The following is a 21,788-nucleotide window of genomic DNA, read 5'->3' as shown; positions in this document are numbered from 1 at the left end:
AGATTAAGTGATATGTGGTATGGATATTTTGGGTGTTCCCCAGTTTGGGTATGTACCTTTTCTTCTTTTTTTCTTGTCTACATTTTTTAACATACCTTGGGTAGATCCCCTTTAATCTCTAATTCATTGTGGTTGGTGCCCTCCATCCCGTTTTGTTTCTCGATTTCTCAATAAGCCACTACTTCTATCATAAGTTTTGTGAAAATTCTGGGCGCTGTTGCTAAGCCGAATGGGAGGCAGCGGAATTGGTAATGGTAGATCTTTCCTTCTTTTTCCAACGCAAATCTGAGGTATTTTTGGTGGTCTGCAAAGATTGGAACGTGGTAATATGCACTTTCTAAGTCTAAAGTGTACATTACCACATTTTTCCCCAGCAGGGGAACTGTAGATTTTATGGATTCCATCTTGAACCTCTTGTATACCAGCCAACTGTTTAGGGGTCTGAGGTTTATTATAGTACTGGATTCTCCTGAAGGCTTTTTTTATAGAGAAGAGGCCCGAGTAATGACCCCTTCCTACCTCCAGAGGAGGTACTGGCGATATTGCTGCTACCTGCAGGAGTTTCTGAATGTCCAACCACATAGGCGAGGTTGAAGAGAGATGGACGTTGGACACAAAAATTTTTTCTGGGGGTAAGGAGTCGAATTCTATTCTGTACCCTTGGGCGATAATCTGGAGAACCCAAGGGCTTGTAGATATCCTACCCGGATGGCGTCATTGCCATCGGAACCCCGACCTAGAAGTTGAAGAACCCGAATCTCTGTTTTTGTTCCTATCTTCTCCCCCTTTCCGATAGCTCCACCTCCCCTGCTTTCCCTTACCCCTATAGTCTGATCTTTGACTATAATAGGGCCTGCGAAATGGCTGGTACTTTTTACGTTTTTCTTCTGGAAACCCTTTCTTTTCATCTGAAGCTTTTTCCAGAATATCGTCAAGGATGGGGCCAAAGACTCTACCCCCTAAGAATGGAATAGAACACAGCTTATTTTCAGAATGAACATCTCCTGACCAGCTTTTCAACCAAATAGCTCTCCTAGCTGCATTTGATAAAGATTGACCTCTGGCTGTGAACCTAACCGATTCTGCAGTAGCATCTGCTAGAAAGCCAGACGCCAGCTTTAGCAGAGGGACAGCTTTAAGAATAGATTCTCTAGCAGTTTTAGCTGACAGCTGCTCGTTCAAGTCATCGATCCACAAACGCATAGCCTGAGCCACAAATATTGCTGCTATATTTGTGCGAATGACCGCCGCCGAGCTTTCCCAGGCTCTTTTTAAGAGCCCATCCGCCTTGCGATCCATCGGCTCCTTTACGTTAGAGGAGTCCTCAAAAGTAATGGCGGTTCTCTTAGAAACTTTAGCAAGAGGAATGTCAATTTTGGGAATATCCTTCCAGTCCTTGACCTCTTCATGATCAAAGGAGAGGCGAAGTCTGAAGTCTCTAGGGATTGATAGTCTCTTTTCTGCTTCCTCCCATTCCTCTAGAATCATACGAATACAACGAATATGGGCATTTCCAGGAAAGAATTTTGAGGTCTGGGAACGTAGACCCCCAAACATTTTAACTTTGACTGTCGGAGTGGTTGAGGGTTCCTCAACCTGCATAGTCTGTATAACTGCTCCCAGAAGTTCCTCTATATCATTAGATGAAAACAAATATCTCTTCCCTCTCTCCGGAAGATTCTTGTTTAATTCTTTGTCTTCCAGCTTTGATGCAGAAAATCTATCCTCGGACAAAAAATACGATTCTCTCTATCTTTTCCTAGGTGTCTGCAGGTCCTGGGGGTCAGACAAGAGATTGAGGCCTGTACCTCTTCTCTGACATACTCTCATACTCGTCATGAGAGAAGCCTGTTCTTCTCCAACAATCCTACTGGTGCAAGACTCGCAGAGAGATTTCTGCCAGGAGTCCTTAAGCTTTATGACGCAAATGGGACACTTTGTGCATTTCCCCGACTTCTTCCTTTCCACCGATGAAGGCAGCCCATGTGCCTGGGCTTCCGGCACAAACTCCGGTTTAGCACTATCCTCCATACTGCTTTTTAGCTAGTACCAGATAGTCACTCATACATTTATATCCTAAGTGATGGGTTTTGTTGCCGCCGCTTGTCCCGGACCCTCCTCGCACCGGGGGGGAGGAGACGCTGCCCCTCGCTGCCGGCCGCACCTCGGAAGTGACGTGCGCGGCAGCCGCGACCGGGAAGTGAAGCTCGGGCTGGTCGCACTCCCGGATACTACGGACATGTCCAGATCGCGCTCTTACCCCTGCTGTACTCCTTCCTGGACACGCTTGTAAAGGGTGCACCTTACAGAGGCATATTCACACGCAGGTACATGGGGCCTCGTCAAGGGTCGAGAGTGCCCCCCAGGGGGAAGCGACCCTGAAACCAGGCGCAGCGCTACACTGGTGCTGCTGAGGGACCCTATTACTTGGGTGCCAGCAAAGCAGAGTCTTGTAGTGGGAAAGAAGAGGCCGAGCCCCCCCCGATCCTCACACTCTGCACGGGACGGAAGGATCTCTCGTCGTTCTTATCCACAGTGGGACAGAAAAAAACACTGAAGGGTGGTAAGGGGAGGGTCCTTTTAAACTCTCGTGGTTTCCTGTCCCACTATGGATAAGAAGGACGTCCTCCATGGTGCTGTCAGGTGGTGATCTGGAAAATAGATTTATTTATCAGATCCCATACAATTCATCTGTGTAGAATGATTTTTATGGATGCATTGCAATTCTTCAGGAATTTGTTAATGGCCTATGTATAAATACAGATGCAGTCATAGATTAAAAAAATAAATAAATACCGTATACTCTCGAGTATAAGCCGAGATTTTCAGCCCATTTTTTGGGGCTGAAAGTCCCCCTCTCTGCTTATACTCGAGTCATACCCAGGGGTCGGCAGGGGAGGGGGAGCGGGGGCTGTCTAATTATACTCACCTGCTCCTGGCGCGGTCCCTGCAGGTCCCTGGCTCCCCAGCTTCTTCCTGTACTGAGCAGTCACATGGTACCGCTCATTACAGTAATGAATATGCGGCTCCACCTCCCATAGGGGTGGGACCGCATATTCATTACTGCAATGAGCGGTACCATGTGACCGCTCAGTACAGGAAGAAGCTGCGGCGCCTGGGAAGCAGGGACTGCACCGCGCCAGGAACAGGTGAGTATAACGGGGAGGGGAGCGCTGCGCGATATTCACCTGCTCCTCGTTCCAGCGCTGCTCCGTCTTCAGCGTCTTCTGCAGTGACGCTCAGGTCAGAGGGCGCGATGACGTGATTAGTGCGCGCCCTCTGCCTGAACGTCAGTGCAGAAGACGCTGAAGACGGAGCGGCGCCGAAACAAAGTCAGGTGAATATTGAAAGTGTCGGGGGCCTGAGCGACGGAGAGGTATGTTTTTGGGTTTTTTTTATCGCAGCAACAGCAAATGGGGCAAGTGTCTGTATGGAGCATCTTATGGGGCCATAACGTTTGTGCAGCACTATATGGGGCAAGTGTCTGTATGGGGCCATAATCAGCGTTTCTGCAGCACTATATGGGGCAAGTGTCTGTATGGAGCATCTTATGGGGCCATAATTAACGTTTGTGCAGCACTATATGGGGCAAATATCTTTATGGAGCATCTTATGGGGCCATAATTAACGTTTGTGCAGCACTATATGGGGCAAATATCTTTATGGAGCATCTTATGGGGCCATAATCAACATTTGTGCAGCATTATATTGGGCAAATGTGTCTATGGAGCATCTTATGGGGCCATTATTAACCTTTATGCAGGATTATATGGGGCATATTTTAATATGGAGCATCTTATGCGGCCATCATAAACTTTATGGAGCATTATATGGGGCTCCTGATTCAATATGGATATTCAAAAACACTTAACCTACTGATGTCTCAATTAATTTTACTTTTATTGGTATCTATTTTTACTTTTGACATTTACCGGTAGCTGCTGCATTTCCCACCCTAGTCTTATACTCAAGTCATTAAGTTTTCCCAGTTTTTTGTGGCAAAATTAGGGGTCGGCTTATACTCAAGTATATACGGTAATAATGAAGCACATTTTTGTGCCTGTGTTATGTGATGTACTTGTGCATATTTGGATTTTTTAATGTAGCAATCTAGGTATTGCAAGTGAAAATTGTGTGAAGGAGATCTCAGATTTATCTGGGACCAAAAAAAAGAAAAATCAACTTAAAATTGCTAAACTGAAATGTGTTCTCCTTTCTCACTGTCCTTGTAGGCTGACAGCGGGCCAAAAAGGCAGAACTCCCAACTAAAGCCCAAATCAGACATCCATGGAACACATCCGAGTAAGGCGATGTGCACACGTTGCAGAATTGCCACGGAAATTTCCGCGGCAATTCTGCAACTCCCTGCCACGGGAAATCCGCATGTAGAATTGGCATGCATATTCCCGCTAAATACTAGAGCTTTACAAGCGTAATTAGCTTGCAGAATGCTAGCGTTTTCCAAGCGATCTGTAGCATCGCTTGTAAAACTGATTGACAGGTTGGTCACACTTGTCAAACAGTGTTTGACAAGTGCGACCAACTTTTTACTATTGATGCTGCATATGCAGCATCAATAGTAAAAGATAGAAAGTTAAAAATAATTTCAAAAAATCGTGATATTCTCACCTTTCGGCATCCCCCGCAGCCTTCCCGCTCCTCGCGATGCTCCCGTTCCCAGTGATGCTTTGCGACAATGACCCCAGGTGACGAAGCATCACGTGAGACCGCTACGTCATCACAGGTCATTGTCGCAAAGCATCACTGGGAACGGAAGCATCGCGAGGAGCGGGAAGGCTGCGGGGGATGGCGGAAGGTGAGAATGATGATTTTTTTTTTACAGGTATATGGTTCCCAGGGCCTGGAGAAGAGGTGACTCCCCAGGTACCATATGCAGATGATGTGCCTACTTCCCGCATAGTGGGCATAGCAACATGCGGGAAGTAAGCGGATCAATGCATTCTTATGTGTGCGGAATCCCCGTGATTCCGCACAAAGAATGAGCATGCTGCGTATTTTGCGTGCGGAATCCTATTGAATTCAGTGGGGTATGTTGTGTATGTGTGTTCGCAGGTTTTTCGCTGTGATTTTGCGGCGAAAAAACGCGGCAAAAACACATACAATCTGCAACGTGTGCACATAGCTCAAGAATCATATTTGTATGAGGCTGTAGAGATCAGGTCAGGAGAACCGTGGCCAGTCTGTACAAGTTGTCTGCACTCAGTTTTTCACAGACGGCTGGTAAGTGGTTGAATTCAAGCCTTTTTATGCCGGCAAGCTAAAGGCACATGTTCAGAGACCCAGAAATGTGACACGGCAGGCATAGCACAAATTCACCTTTTTAAAAATGTGAATTGTATTACATTTTGTAAGCCGACATTGGAAAGTGGGTTCCTCCTCGAGTTTCAGGTCTCCTAAATCCAGGAGACAATTGTGAAAGACTGAAAATGCACCTTCCCTCTAGTAGCACGTCAGTCCTGCATTAGATGGTTTCATCTCCATAGGACAGAATTAGAAGAAAACTAAAGACATCTGTAGATTTTTCTTTTAGGAAATACGATAAGACTAATGAGCTGAAAGCTTAGACACAGAAGTCTGACGCCCGGCAGCCATCGGCTTACCTCAGACACCACTTCTTCCAGTAGTTTCTGCAAGGAGCCATTTTCCTTTTGGAGCCTCTCATTTTCGGACAGGGCTGCTCTCAGTCGCATTTCCAAACCTTGCATATATTCCTTTTTCTTCCTTCTGGACTGAAATGCCGACTCGCGGTTTTTAATCATTCTTTGTTGCCTTCGCATTACGTTTAGCTGTTTAAAGAAAGTTAGTATGTTGTAAGCAGGGTGGATAAAAATCAATTTTTAAAAAAAAAAAATCAAAAAAATCGGATTTTTTTTATTTAAATCGGATTTTTTTCAATAAACGGCTTTTTGAGGAAAATATTTTACCATCCAAAGGTTCTTCCATCATGAGATAAAGCTGAGTTGTTTAACTCAGTAGAATAAAGGCTGTATATGTGTAACATTCACAATGCCATGCTCTTCCAGAGGTTTCTGTAGGATTAGTGGGCAGTTTCTCTCCTATATTATCACAGACGCTCGCTTTACTTACGCAGTTCTCAAAACTGAATTTGACTCCGCAGAGGTCCCAGCCTCTTCTTCAAGGCAAAAATGTTACAACATGAACAGAGTTGAGAAAAAGACCTTAATCCTATTGTTCTACAAACCTATGAATACAGAATCAACCCCTTCAGTGCCAAGTCCAAGAAGTTAGACAATATGTTTCTGATTGTTTGGAGTGGAATAGATCTGCACAACACAAGAAGAATGTGAATCTAAGTGTGAGGAGGAGGAAGGGCAAGCAGACAAGAAAATGAAAGTGAAACTTTGAGCACAATACTGCAGCATAGCCACAGACAGACAAGTCTGGATCTGTTTGTGTGTACGATGCGATCTGAGGTTTATTACATTCTTTCCTTATAATGGCAGCAGGCCGTAAAAGAGACCCAGTTTGGGAATATTTTAATGAAGCTCCTTCGCCTATCGGTAAGGCAGGCATGCGTGCAAAATGCAAACGATGCAACAAAGAGATGCAAGGCCTGGTGGCGCGAATGAGGCAACATCATGAGAAGTGCGGTGATGAAGATGACCAAAGAAACACTTCTGAACAGGCAGGATCTTCAGGTTGGTAAACATTTTTATTGAATCCTATTTCTAAAGACTGAACTGTCATGTGTGAGAAAAATTATATTTCTTATTATTACTGCATGTTACTGTCATTTGGTACAGTTATGAAGAAAAACAAATATTCCTTTTGGGGCAGGGGCAGTGATGTGTTGTGTACAATAAGCAGAAATTGTATAAACAATAAAATAACAGCATTGACTTTTTTTGTTTAGGGGAATTCATGGATTCTGGAAACTATCCACCTCCAAGATCACCATCATCCTGTTCTACAGTTTCAGAGTTATCCATCCAGGATAGTGCTTCATTAGCAGCAGCATCATCATCAGATACCCACAGCCACATATCACCATCACCCAAAAGAAAGAAAAAACCCTTACCTCCTGGAACCACCATAGATAGGTTTGTGATAAGAACTAGCAGATTAGAAAAAGAGTTGATTGATGAAAAAATTGCCCAGTTTATTTATGCAACAAACTCTTCTTTCCGTCTGACTGAGAACCCACATTTCATGAATATGGTTCAGTCACTGAGACCAGGATACAGTCCACCCAGCAGAGCTGATGTTGCAGGGAAACTGCTGGATCAAGTGTATGACAGAGAAATGGAGCAATGTGCAACAGCTCTGGAGGGTAAAATTGTTAACCTAAGTATTGATGGGTGGAGTAATGTCCACAATGATCCTATTGTATGTGCTTGTATAACAACAGGAGAAGGTAAAGTCTTCCTTGCACAAACAACTGATACGTCAGGAAATGCACACACAGCAGAATACTTACAAGAAGTGGCAGTAAAAGCTATAACGACATGTGAACAAAAATTCAAATGTCTAGTACGCAGTTTGGTCACTGACAATGCTGCAAACGTATCCAAGATGAGAAGAGATTTAGAAGAGCAGGGAGGGAATACAAAGCATCTAATAACATATGGTTGCAGTGCTCATTTGCTGCACCTCTTAGCCAAAGACTTAAGTGTTCCAGAAATAAAGGCTAATGTTGTTGAAATTGCTAAATACTTCCGTAATAATCATTTTGCTGCAGCAGCTCTGAAAAGGATGGGTGGAACCAAGCTAACGCTCCCACAAGATGTTAGATGGAACTCTGTGGTGGACTGTTTTGAGCAGTATATCAAAAACTGGCCTATTCTGATGACACTTTGTGAAGAAAATCGAGATAAAATAGATGGCACTGTCACGGCCAAAATCCTCAACATTGGGCTTAAGAGAAATGTTGAACATATGCTGAGCTTCCTGAAACCCATCTCTCAAGCTTTAAACAAAATACAGAAAAATAGCTTTTTTATTGCGGATGCTGTTGAAATTTGGAAGGAACTGAGTGAACACTTAAAAACAGAACTACTTATGGACAGAATTAAATTACAAGCAGTAAACAAACGAATGGGACAAGCACTGACTCCAGCTCATTTTTTGGCAAATATTGTCAATATCCAATATCAGGGTCAAAACCTAAGTGCTGAGGAAGAGGAGTTAGCTATGACATGGGTATCCAGCAATCATCCATCTTTAATGCCAACTATAATAAACGTCAGAGCTAAGGGGGAACCATTCAAGAAATATATGTTTGCTGAAGATATTTTAAGGAAGGTCACACCAGTAAACTGGTGGAAGTCACTTAAGCGCTTGGATTTAGAGACTGTTCAAGTAATGATTTCACTTTTAACAGCAGTAGCTTCTTCTGCAGGCGTTGAAAGAATATTCTCTTCCTTTGGACTCATTCATTCTAAATTGAGAAATCGGTTGGGACCCAATAAAGCAGGAAAGCTTGTTTTTCTTTTCCAGATTATGAATAGGAACAAAGAAGAAGATGATGATGATAAAGATGGCGACAAGTGAGCTACAGAGGACAGCAGGGACAGTAGTATTTAAGTTTTTCATGTGTTGGCTGGGCTGACAGTCTAAGTTTCTTAAAATATATATATTTTGTTTAGCCAAATTAGTTAACAAACATGGATGTTTGTTTAAGCAAATAACTTATGCTGTAATGATGTTATTGTTTCAGTTGAATAAATCTATTTAAATTGTTATTAAGGTCAGGATTATTTTTCTCCTTCCTAAGTACAACAGAACAGTGGTGTCCAAATATGAATGATTAACCCATTAAACTGGGGAGAAAAAAGTAATATAAAAAGTGATTCTAAAAATCTTCATCTACTTGCATGTTAAAGTAGTAAGAACTAGTTTAGGTAGAAACTTTGATTTAAATCACTGATTTAAATCAAGCCTTACTGACTAGTGATTTAAATCGTGATTTAAATCAGTTAGATTTAAATCAAATCCACCCTGGTTGTAAGTTAACTAATGTAAAGAATGGGTAACACTACCAAACATGCCCAACTTATCTTATATTGTACAACCCTGGTAAAATACCACAATACAAGCTGCATACATGCAACAGATCTGTCACACCTGTTGAAGCTGGTGTATTTACTTTGAACAGTTCAGTCATCTTGATAATAAGAATACAGCTACAGAAATAAATGGCTCCAGTGTCCATGTGTGAGAGCTCCGCATCTGCAGGGAGGAGGCCACTGAGGGGTGATGCAGCCATGCTGACAGGAGTTTTCTAAGTAAAACCAGCATCTGATCAGGTCTAAAATCTATTTAGTAATGTGTGCAGATTGTATTGTGAGATCTGGTGACATCTGCATTAAAGCACAAGAAATCTGTTCTCAATACGCTCTAGCAGAGCATAAATTATTGCACATTGGATATAAGGAGACTCAAGAAAAAAGGTTCCTAAACACACTTTCTAAATTATGATTCCTTGGATGCCAAGATATTTTTAGCTAAACTGCCATAAGCAAAGTAAGAGACATAAGTAACATAAAAGAGGTGTTGAATGGCAGGACGGCGTATTGGTGACAGTGTCAGACAGCCGCACTGGGGAAGAGGGGAGCAGAGATCGCCAATCCAGACAGATGATTACAGGTCCAAACGTGAAGGGACGCGTTTAAAGGTGAGAAACACATCTAGTGGAAATACTCTGCACATCATGAATTACACAGGCCAATGGCGTCAAGCTCATTCTGCACATCGTGGCCCAAAACTCACTACAATCACCTATCTCAGATGAAAACACATTTGTCTGAGAACATGGCCGGCCATCGAATTATCTGAATACTCCTATTCATGAGCAAAGCTATGCAAAGATTTCAGATTCTTAACCCATGATGGAGAGACAACTAAAAAAAAATCAAAAACATTCTAATAAGTTACTCCTACACCAGAGCAAGTAGCTACATCCACTTGTATATACTAAAACAATTCTGCCATTGAGATACTAATAGCCAATATGTTCAGTGGTATATAACAGCTTTGCCTCTCCGCTGCTGCTGCAGCCTCTGGCGATTAGCTGCAGCGTTGTTGATATGTCACCACTGCAGCCTATCACTGATTTCAGGCTGATGTAGACAGCGCACGATGCCGAACTCCCTAATAGGCTGCAGAGCTGTGCACATGATTGCTGACAGGCTGATACACTGCTAAGATGGAGCACTATTAGAGGCATCACTGGACCTGAGAAGGTGGAGCAAAAGCTCCATTATTTTATACATCTCTAAGGGTGCTATCAGGCACACATTCAGTGGCACCATCGGGGCTTACATCCAAACACCCAGCAAAACGGGATTCACACACATGCAACGACAGGGTCCGAGACCGTAATGGTGCCGGCAGAGGGAGCGTGCAACATTTTAGAGTGTGTACCCCTACTGGAGGTGGACTGCATGTGAGTGTCTGCCACCAGTAGACAAACATGACAAAATGATGCACGTCGGAGCGCACGTTCGCGCTGCCGGCACCATTATGGTCTATGCCCTTGTCGGCACACACGTCCGAATATAGTTTTGTGGGGTTTTCAGATGCAAGCCCTGCCAGGGCCACCGAACAGGTGCCTGAACTCAACATGAAAGAACCCTAAGCCTATGTACTAATAATATGTGAAATAGGACAAGCTATTTGCACTAGTTTTTTGGCAGAAAAAAATAAAAAACAGTTTTACATTTCAGTGCCCAATTGTTTTGAACCCCTAAGTATATTTGAAGCATTTTACACTCAGACTTTTGTTTGTTTGTAGACATGAAGCACCAGTCCCAGGAAATACCAATCAAAGAAGGCTCTATTAGTTCGCTATCGAGTAATACAGCCACAGCTGGATGATCATGGAGCAGAGAAGGTTAACAACTATGGTCAGTAATGAAGACCAGATGTCCAGGCATGGAGGGTTGTATGACTCACCTCAAAAAAAGTAGTTAATATTAGTTCAAGTTGTTTCAGTTGTGTTATATATTACTGTTCTTATGTTGTTTAAGTCTTCACAAATTCTTGCGTGTGTATATTTTGACCTCCTCACGGTATCGTGCCTTGTGCAGGCTAGGTTTGAGTAAATCTTTGAAGCACAGAACTACTGTATGTTGCCTGGAGTTTTCCCCCCTTTCAGGGTTACTTATTGCATCATCAGTGATACAAGACAACTTAAAAAAAGGTAAAAACAAAAGGTCAAGCCCCAAAATGTACTGGCAACAGTAAACTACTACTATACAAAGTATGAATGCCAATACAGAATCCGTAGTGGGGCCCCTTAGGTCAGAAGGCATTCATGATCAATAGTCAGGATTCCCCAATTCTAGAATAGAATAAAACCACATCATGTTGGAACATCTACGTGCTATTATTTGATCCTTCTTCTCAAAAGGAAACAGAAGCCAAACAAATAAATCCACATAATATGGTCGTCGAAGAGAGTTCTAAAAACAACTAATCAGCGAGTGCGAGATATTTGTTATTAAGAGGGGTGTCCACTACTAAGACAACCTGTTCTCGTTCTCCATGTTTGCCCCATTAAAACAAAAAAGCTTGTACTCTCCTCCCTTGCCGGTACTGTTCCAGCGTATCGGCACCCGTGTTCCCGGGGCTCACGTTATGACACATGAGCCCTGCACCCAGTCCACGCTGGCGTCACTGTCCCCGCCTTCACATGTATAAGTAATCATGACTGGCCAGAATAAGCCAGGCACATATCCTGAACCGAAGAATGAAAATCCCATACTTACAATTATACTGGAGAATCCTGACAGTGTGCACAAAGTGCCTGCAGACTTATCAGAAGACCGGATAACGCCTTTAAATACTAGGTGAAGTCACATCCATTCTAATACTACTGTAAAGAGTTCGCATTACAGTATAACACCTAGCGTTTCTTCTGGGATAGGAAAGTGAACAGTATCTCTTGTCTGGAATGATATTTAACTGTAAGAACACTACTACTACATTAATGCAACTGGCACAATATTTCAGGTGAGTTGCCAACTATTTTCTGCGTTTTAGTAAGCAAAATATGATGACTTTTCCATGTTTTAAAAAAATGCTTAGAATGAATATAAATAGGGTATAGATTCTGCACATGGAACACATTAATAAGCCAACTGAAAATGCCACATCATAAAACAATGAATTCCACTTCCAACTACCAAAATATTCTCTGTACCTTCATAGTAATACATGCACACAAGATCCCTATCTACCCCAATTTCATCTATTGGGCGAGAGCTGAGCCCAGATCTTCATGGGAGGACCAGGTCGATAACCTCAGGAGAGCTGGAACCAGTGTCTCAAATATTACCATTAATAACACTCTACGCCGTCTTGGATTAAAATCCTGCAGAGCCCGCAAGGTCCGTTTGCTCATGCCAGCACATGTCCAGGCATGTTTGAAGTTCACTAATGATCATCTGGATGATCAAGAGGATACATGGGAGAAAGCCATGTGGTCAAAATAGAACTTTTTGGTATCAACTCCAGTTGTCGTGTTTGGAGGAAGAAGAAGGAGTACAACCCTAAGAACACTGTCCCAACCTTGAACCATGGTGAGGGAAACATATTTTGGGGGTGATTTTACGCAACAGGATGACTGCACCGTATTGACGGAAGGATGAATGGGATCATGTATCGCAAAATCCTCAAGGGGAAGCGGCGTGTAAACGCTGCGAAACGCGCGTCGGGGTTCGTTCACCGGCGGGATCCCTTCCCCTCTCCCCCTCTCTGCATGGGTAAGCATATTTTGCACTTTCCTGCTGTTGTGCCATGGGTTATTCATTATAAATAGTTGGTGCACTTGCTCCAGACCCCCTGTTGAGTTTTGACACAGCAGCCATTCTTTCTCTTTCCATGGGATGACCGCTAGCCACATGGTGCTTATTGTCTATAATTGTTTACATGATCATTTCCATCAGCGTTCTGGGGGGGTGGTGAGGTTGAGGGTTTGCTTTTTTTCCCCCCTTTCTTATGTAATGTTGTGGAATACGTACTATGATTATTGCTGTCCTGATTTTAATATTTTGTATAAATAAAGACTTTCTTACATATATTTGTACTTCATGCTCCTGGTCCTCCTCTTTTTTGGTATTCAGTGTTTGGAGCGATGACTTAAATAATCTGGGGTATTACTATATATTTACTAGCATCTTTTCCCAGATTGTCTTGCCATGTATACGGGTTTCCGATTATTATCCTATCCATAGAGTGCGTTATTTATCTTGCGGAAATAGAGCATCTCCGCAAGATAAATAGACATGCTGCGGTCTAGAAAGACATGCTGCATGTGCGTAAACCCCGGGCCGCTAGATGCGGCCGTGCGCACATAGTGGAGACGGGATTTCATAAAATCCCCTCCACTATGCTGTAACATCTGGGTGCTGCGGGTTGGACACTGTGGCTCTACGCAGCGTCCAATCCGCAGCAAATCCTGAAGGAATACGCCACGTGGAAACATACCCATACAATGTGATTTTTTGTTTTTTATTTTTAGATTCTGTCTCTCAGAGTTGAAGCGTACCTACAACGAAAATTACAGACCTCTCCATTCTTTGCAGGTTGGAAAACTTCATAAATCAGCAGTGTAGCAAATACTTATTTTCCCCACGGTATAACAGTTTTTAAAAAAGGGCTGGATGATTTCCTCAATAGACATGGGTTATAGATAATTTAGAGGAAAAAAAAATTATAATTGGTGTAGCAAGCTTACATTTGATGGACTTGGGTCTTTTTTAAACCTCTGTAACTACATAAAGTGAACCTGTCAGCAGTTTTGGCCGATATAAGATACGGCCATCACCTTTCAGGGATTATACACAGTCCACTGGGGCGGTCAATTCTAACGGGTGTCGCTGGGGTCTTGGTCTAGCGCCTCCCATCTTCTTAGGATCGCCGCCCTCCTGCTTGCTTCGTGTTGATGACGCGTCACTGCATCATCCACACAGTCTCCTCAGCACCGCGCTCCTGCGCATGCATACTTCTCTGTCCTGTTGAGAGCAGAACAAAGTACTGCAGTGTGCCTGCGCCGGGGCTCTTTGACCATTTCAGACACCTGCGCACTGCAGTACTTTGCTCTGCCTTCAACAGGACAGAGAAGGATGTATCCGCAAGAAGCAAGCAGGAGGGCGGCGATCCTAAGAAGATGGGAGGCGCCAGACCAAGACCAGCAACACCTATCGGATCGGACCGCCCCGCAGGTGAGTATAATAAAAGTTATTTTTCAGTTCTTTCAGGTCGGGCTGGGGGCACATATACAGCATAGTAGAATGATTTATATTAGCCCTGAAAAGGTGGTGGCTGTATCTTATATTGGACAAAACTGCTGACAGGTGCTCTTTAACTATGGATTTATCCTAGATTTTAGTTTTTTCTTCATTTTTCGGGGAGAAAAGTAGAGACAAATGCTAGTGAGTAAGAGTAAAAGTGCTTAAAAATAACTAATGGGTATGGGATATTTCCAAAATGAAGAGAAATTCATCAGTTTTAGGTTAATACAATTTTTCTTTTTTTTTTTATAAATCAAATAAAAACGGGCAAAGCATTTTTAGGACATGTGTCAGGTAGTCAAACTACAGCATAGGAACATCTGAGTATTGAGCACCAAGTCAAGATACTTCTCTGATTGATCTGATAGGATATAAACTAAATCATTGGGCTGCTAAATTATAGCAAGCTTCTATGGTGACAAAGTAGAGTACTGGTTGCTTCAGATACATATGTAGATGAAACAAAGTAAATGGTTACCATGAATACATAAATCTTAGAACTCCCTGTGAAATGATTACTGTACATGATCATCACTCGGTAGATTCTTCTAAGATTCCCTTTGTAGATGAGGACATCTAGTGACCATAATGGTGAACCGTTTTCGTTTCTCCCAAATTAATAATAATATTATTATTATTATTATTATTATTAATAATAATATTATTATTATTTATTTATATAGCACCACTGATTCCATGGTGCTGTACATGAGAAGGGGTTACATACAAATTACAGCTATCACTTACAGTAAACAAACTAACAATGACAGACTGATACCAGGGGTGAGGACCCTGCCCTTGCGGGCTGAAGGTACCTTCACACGAAGCGACGCTGCAGCGATAGCGACAACGATGCCGATCGCTGCAGCGTCGCTGTTTGATCGCTGGGGAGCTGTCACACAGACCGCTCTCCAGCGACCAACGATGCCGAGGTCCCCGGGTAACCAGGGTAAACATCGGGTTGCTAAGCGCAGGGCCGCAGTGACGTCACCGCTGTGCTTTCACTTTCACTTTAGGGCCGGCGCTCAGTAAGTGTCAGGAAGCAGACGCTGGGGGATGCGCAGGTGAGTATGTACTGTTTGTTTTTTTTACTTTTACGCTGGTAACCAGGGTAAACATCGGGTTACTAAGCGCGGCCCTGCGCTTGGTAACCCGATGTTTACCCTGGTTACCAGTGTAAAATATCGCTGGTATCGTTGCTTTTGCTTTCAAACACAACGATACACGGCGATCGGACGACCAAATAAAGTTCTGGACTTTATTCAGCGACCAGCGACATCACAGCAGGATCCTGATCGCTGCTGCGTGTCAAACTAAACGATATCGCTAGCGAGGACGCTGCAACGTCACGGATCGCTAGCGATATCGTTACAAAGTCGTTTCGTGTGAAGGTACCTTTACATTCTACAGGATTATGGGAAGGAGACAGTAGGTGGAGGGTTGCAGTAGCTCCAATGGTGTTGATGTGGCCTTGTGGTCTTTACAGGCTGTAAGTTTCTTTGAAGAGGTGGGTTTTCAGGTTTCTTTTGAAGGAACCAAAAGTAGTGGATAACCGGACGTGCTGGGGCACTGAATTCCAGAGGATGGGTGATATTCGGGAGAAGAGGAGGAGGTCTTGGGAGGTCTTGGGAGGACCGGAGATTACGCAAGGGAAGATATTGAGAGATTAGTGTGGAAATATACGGAGGAGAAAGGTTATGGATGGCTTTGTAGGTCAGTGTTAGTAATTTAAACTGGATACGCTGGGAAATTGGGAGCCAGTGAAGGGATTTACAAAGAGGGGAAGCAGGAGTGTAGGGAGAAGAGCGATTAATTAGTCGGGCAGCAGAGTTAAGGATGGACAGGAAGGGTGCGAGAGTATTAGAAGGTAGGCCACAGAGGAGTATGTTGCAGTAGTCGAGGCGGGAGATGATTAGGGCATGCACGAGCATTTTGGTAGACTGTGGGTTGAGGAAAGGACGGTTTCTGGAAAATATTTTTGAGCTTGAGGCGACAGGAGGTGGCGAGAGCTTGGATGTGCGGTTTGAAGGACATGGCAGAGTCAAGGGTTACTCCGAGGCAGCTGATTTTTGGGACAGGGGAAAGTGTGATTTCATTTATTTTGATAGATAGATCAGGTAGGGAAGATATGCGTGATGGAGGAAAGATAATAAGTTCAGTTTTGTCCACATTGAGCTTGAGGAAGCGAGAGAAGAAGGAGGATATAGCTGATAGACACTCTGGGATTCTGGAGAGCAGAGAGGTGACATCTGGGCCCGAGAGGTAGATCTGAGTGTCATCGGCATGTAGATGGTACTGGAAGCCATAGGACCTTATGAGTTGTCCCAGGCCGAGTGTATAGATTGAGAAGAGTAAGGGTCCTAGGACAGAGCCTTGAGGGACACCAACAGAGAGGGGGCGAGATGAAGAGGTAGTATAGGAGTAGGAAACGCTAAATGTGCGGTTGGCACGGTATGAGGAGATCCAAGATAGGGCAAGGTCTTTGACTCCAAAGGAAGAGAGGATCTGTAGTAGGAGGCAGTGATCAACTGTGTCGAAGGCAGAGGACAGGTCTAGAAGGAGGAGTATAGAGAATAGTTTGTTAGCTTTGGCTGTAAGTCGTTAGTAATTTTGGTCAGGGCAGTCTCAGTGGAAGGGTGGGGATGGAAGCCAGATTGTAGGTTGTCGAAGAGAGAGTTAGATGCAAAGTGAGAGGAAAGTTTAGCATGGACGTGCTGCTCAAGAAATTTGGAAGCAAATGGGAGCAAAGATATGGGGCGATAGCTGGACATAGCGCTTGGGTCAAGGGATGGCTTTTTGAGGATAGGTGTGATTGTGGCATTTTTGAAGGCAGAGGGGAAGGTACCAGAACTTAGTGAAAGGTTGAAGAGATAGGGTTAGGGATGTGATTAGTGTGGTGGTGAAGTTGGGGAGGAGGTGGGATGGATGGGGTCAAGTGCACAAGTGGTGAGGTGTGATTTGGAGAGAAGATGAGCAAGCTCCCCTTCAGAGATTTTGGAGAGTGAAGTTATGGAGTTTGGGCATTGGTCTCTCATACAAAGGGGGTGTGGTGGTTGGACAACAAAGACTTGCCTTGTTTGGTCTATCTTATTTTTTAAGTGCGTGGCAAAGTCCTCGGCAACGATTAGGGAACTCGGAGGGGGAAGTGGTGGGCGGAGGAGGGAATTAAAAGTGCTGAACAGCTGTTCAGAGGTTCCTAAATTAAATTTAAGCACGCAAAATATTCCCAAAGTATAATCAACAGTTTTAGCAATACTTTAAGCAGGGGATGACTGCATGTGTGGCTGAGGATGATGCAGACACTGTCCAGGGTTCAGGCCTATCATCAAGTGTTCCTGCAATGACTGTACATGAGACCAGGAGGCATTCTGATAAACTGGCCAGAAATGTAGGATGCCAGACCAGACCATTTCTCCATGCTGCATCTAACACGCCATTGCCATTTCTGTGAATGGCCCAGTGAGCTTTACCAGCACCTTCTCCTGTAGCCTCCATCTGCCCTCAAATAATAGGTGGAGTCCCACTTTCTGAAATTGACAGTGACAATTAAAGACCAGTCAATAGTTAAGGGCAAGTACCACAAAGAATCCTATGAATGGTCTAGCTCATATCACAAGATAACAGAGCTCAATCACAGTGCTACAAAGATGGCAATTACCAGTCTGTGAGGGGCGTTCAACTCGTAAATAGCTGGAATTACGGTACACTTTCTGCTCCATAGATGATCAACAAGATCTCCTAGTTTCCCCAAAGGCTCTTCCATACTAAGCAGAACTCTTCCACCCCACCAGACCTGCGTTTTGATGACACACAGACCCGAGATGCCAGATGAGAGGGTCTAGACCTTTAACTAGGAGTTGCCCTGCTATCTCAGCCTAACAACTTCCAAACCAGGGAATTAAAATTACAATAGATGGTAAAATAGTTTGAATGTCACCGAGAAGGTCTTGGTTTTCTGTCCAACTATCCCCAAGTGTCAAACGTGTATTTTTTTTTTAACCTCATTAATCTCTTGCATGTTAAAGTCCAGTAGTTTTATAGAACGCACATCAGAGTCTGACATATCCCTTACACGCCTCCGTCCCCCTTCCTCCAGCCACTGACAGGTTTCTCCTTATAGAGTACCTGTCACCAGAAAAAAAAAAATGCCCGGTTTCTGCCCTTATTTTATTCCTACTGCTCCAGAGTATAAAACAATGCATAGCAGCCTTCAGACACGTCCCCAGAGAGTCCTGTGAGCAATGCCCACTTGTAAAGACCATAAAATTAGCACCAAAAGGGAGCCTATTATTTAAATCCTCCAATGTGATACTCGGCATAATACTCCGGAGCAGAACAAAAAAAGGAAAACAACTACCCACTCTAACCTGGCGATAGGTCCTCTTTATGCACAGTTATTGTGGTCTCTAAGTAGAAACTAGTGTAGTAAAGTAAATGTTCAGCACAGCCCAGGGTGGAGGTGCATAAAAGTAGGTGCCCAGACCTTAAACGTGATATAGAATATACTCAGCACACTCCGAAATGTCTGATGCAAAAAGGGTGTTTAATACATACAGTATTCACATTCACAAACGTTTCTGTCTGCAAAGACCTTCATCAGTGTGCTCTATTATTAGAGCCAAAGGGCGTATATTATTCACGCATATAGTTTAGAAATTTGCATCAGATATTGGAGTTTAAACAGGGTAGGCTGTTTAAGGATAGAGGGCTGACACTAGCCGGTCGAGCACTGGAGGTAACACAAGGATGTCTCGTTACTAGAGGGCTAAGCTAGCCGATCACGCCAGCCCGAGGATGGAAGACGCGCTCTGACTTGCGGTGGATACCGCGTCTTCCATCCTCGGACCCTCTACTTTAGCTCTAATAATAGAGCACACTGATGTTTCGGTCTGCAAAGACCTTCGTTTGTGAATGTGAATACTGTATGTATTAAACACCCTTTTTGCATCAGACATTTCGGAGTGTGCTGACTATATTCTATGTCTAAATAGAAACTAGTGATGAGTGAGTATACTCGTTGCTTGGGTTTTCCTGAGCACGCTCGGGTGGTCTCTGAGTATTTGTAAGCGCTCGGAGATTTAGTTTTCGCTGCCTCAGCTGCGTGATTTACAGCTGATAGACAGCTTAAATACATATGGGGATTTCCTAGCAATCAGGCAACCCCCACATGTACTCAGGCTGGCTAGCAGCCGTAAATCATGCAGCTGAGTCAACAAAAATTAAATCTCCAAGCACTAACAAATACTCAGAGACCACCCAAGCAACGAGTATACTCGCTCATCACTAGTAGAGACAGTAGTTCCCTGATGTAAACATCTGAATAAAACTGCTTTGGTGGGATGCACATGACTTCTACAAGCCATGACCAAATTACCAGGGCAGTCGCAGTGATTTATATACTAAAGCTGCACCCCAAAGAAGGCTGAACAAGGCTGGAGTACAGGATCTATGAGTAAGTGCAACTTAGATATTCTGGTCAATTTTCAACCACGAACATAGTCAGTCTTAGGGTGCTATCACATTGCGTTCGTTGGGCCTGTTGGCGTATACGTCTGAACCCCCCTCCTGCAAAACAGACTTTGGACATATGCGCCAACAAGGCCATAAATTGCAATGGTGAGAGCAGAGTGAATGTGCGCTCTGACGTGCCTCATTTTTAGGAGTGTAAACCTACAGGAGGCGGGCACCCAGATGTAGTCTGCCACGTCCGAGTGTCCACCTCCTGTAGGCGTACACTCCTGAGAATGAGGCACAGCTGAGCACACAATTGCTCTGTCTGCATCATTAGTCTATGACCCGGTCAGCGAATATGTCCGAATCGAATTTTGCGAAGAAGGAGGTTTGGACGTATGCCCCGACGAGATCCACGAACACAGTGTAAAAGCATCCTTATACAAATACCATTGTTTCATTAACAAGGAATATAATACTTTTGGAAGTTCTCAAAATAGATCTGTTACCAGATTTCACCCCATAAACTGATATTACAGGCAAATGTAGAAGTCTCAGATTTACAATGTCAGAATGGCCATAGAACACTGCTCTACAGCCAAATTGGTTCAGAGACGAAGACAGTTGAACTCGAATAAATTTGGTAGTGCTGAAAATGAGTATGATGCTTAATATTTGCCGACTGGCTTTAATTCAAGATCCAGGGGAGGCTGCAATTACTAAGTTATGACACCTTTCATGCAGGCTTATGGAAAAATTGCATCTTTATAATTTAATCATTATTGTATTGTTAGTTGGTAGCTAGTCTATCACATCATATATTTAGTCTATTGAGATTGAGTCTGTAGTATTCTATCATCTTAGGGTGACCTATCAAAAACACCAACTCCGCTCTGATGACATAATGCTATAATAACAGTTGCATCACCTACTTTTATAAATGTTTTCTGTGTAAGACATACAGTTTTAGGATTTCTTAGGTTGGATTCTTAGCATATAGTGACAGGTTTCTATATGTTTTTTCAGATATGCCTCGTTCTTGCATTAACAAAATCGATACGTTTTGCCTTTGTGACACAAAAGTGATTTCCCGTCATACGTAGCAAAAACTGACTACCATGATAAAAAGCCTACAACCTGTATTTTGGCTGCAGAATAGGAGATCAGAACAAAAGTTGGGCTCCACACATATGCATCACATCTTAGCCAGTGGTTGCATGGGAAGAGGCAATATATGCCTTTTGCAGTCCCAACAATCTGGAGAGAGAGAACTGATCACACTACCAGTTGCTAATTATGCATGCTGCCCCCCCATCCCCATTAGAAAAGGAGTTTCAGGGAAGAAGTGGGCTTGACAGTATCAAAAACAATCCATCTGCAATACGTTCATACAGAAGAACCGCCAGTTCTAAGCACAAGAAACATTTTCAGTCAAGTCAAGCAAGTAAGAAAAAGGCGCTTGGTGTCATGAAGCATCTTCCTCTTTGGCTCAGATTTCTGTCGGCAACCTCAACTGAACCACACCTTATAACACAAAGTGATCTGAATGATCTTGGATCTGCCGAGAAGTAAGGCTGAGCTCTTAGGTTCCATGCTAAAGCAGTGCAATCTCCCAGAAATGTTCAGATTTTTTGATTCCACAACTATGATAAAGATCTTGTCCACTGCTTCTTCATGGAGGGTGATCTTGTGGCAAGCATCAACATCAACAGTTTAATAGAAGCGCTGAAGATAAGTTATAATCCAGAGGAATGGAGACTCATTGATTTGTGCAAAACAAGCCTAAAAGCAGTCTTGCTGCATAATGACAACACGCTACCTTCAATTCCAGTTGACTATGCAGTTCAGATGAAAGAAACCTATAACATGAAACAGCTGATGAGGCGCATAAACATTTGTGGCCCTACTGTGGTGACTTAAAGGTGGCTACTCTCTTTCTTGGTCTCCAGGTTGGATATACAAAATACTGCTGCTTTCTGTGTGAGTGGGATAGTCGTGCAAGACAACATCGCTACAATAAAAGACAGGCCTCTCCAACATTCATTTCAAACAAGTAGTAAA

The 21,788-nt window shown here is 43.4% G+C and overlaps 1 protein-coding gene across 4 annotated transcripts in view; it reads right to left on the bottom strand.

Annotated features, from left to right (window-relative positions):
• The window catches only part of ATF6 (activating transcription factor 6), a 169,701-nt gene that overhangs the window by 94,126 nt on the left and 53,787 nt on the right, over nt 1-21,788 (bottom strand). For 2 of the 4 annotated variants that reach the window (XM_077276992.1, XM_077276991.1), the window contains exon 8: nt 5,622-5,807. The exons of the other annotated variants lie outside the window; for them this stretch is intronic. In XM_077276992.1, coding sequence (XP_077133107.1) covers nt 5,622-5,807 — 186 coding nt within the window. The remainder of the gene's footprint in view (nt 1-5,621; nt 5,808-21,788) is intronic. 4 annotated transcript variants of the gene reach the window in all.

The sequence above is a fragment of the Ranitomeya variabilis genome, chromosome 8 (assembly GCF_051348905.1).
Source record: "Ranitomeya variabilis isolate aRanVar5 chromosome 8, aRanVar5.hap1, whole genome shotgun sequence".
Taxonomy (NCBI): Eukaryota; Metazoa; Chordata; class Amphibia; order Anura; family Dendrobatidae; genus Ranitomeya; species Ranitomeya variabilis.
Note: the sequence above shows the minus strand (reverse complement) of the source record. Positions and strands in the feature narration are given on the sequence as shown.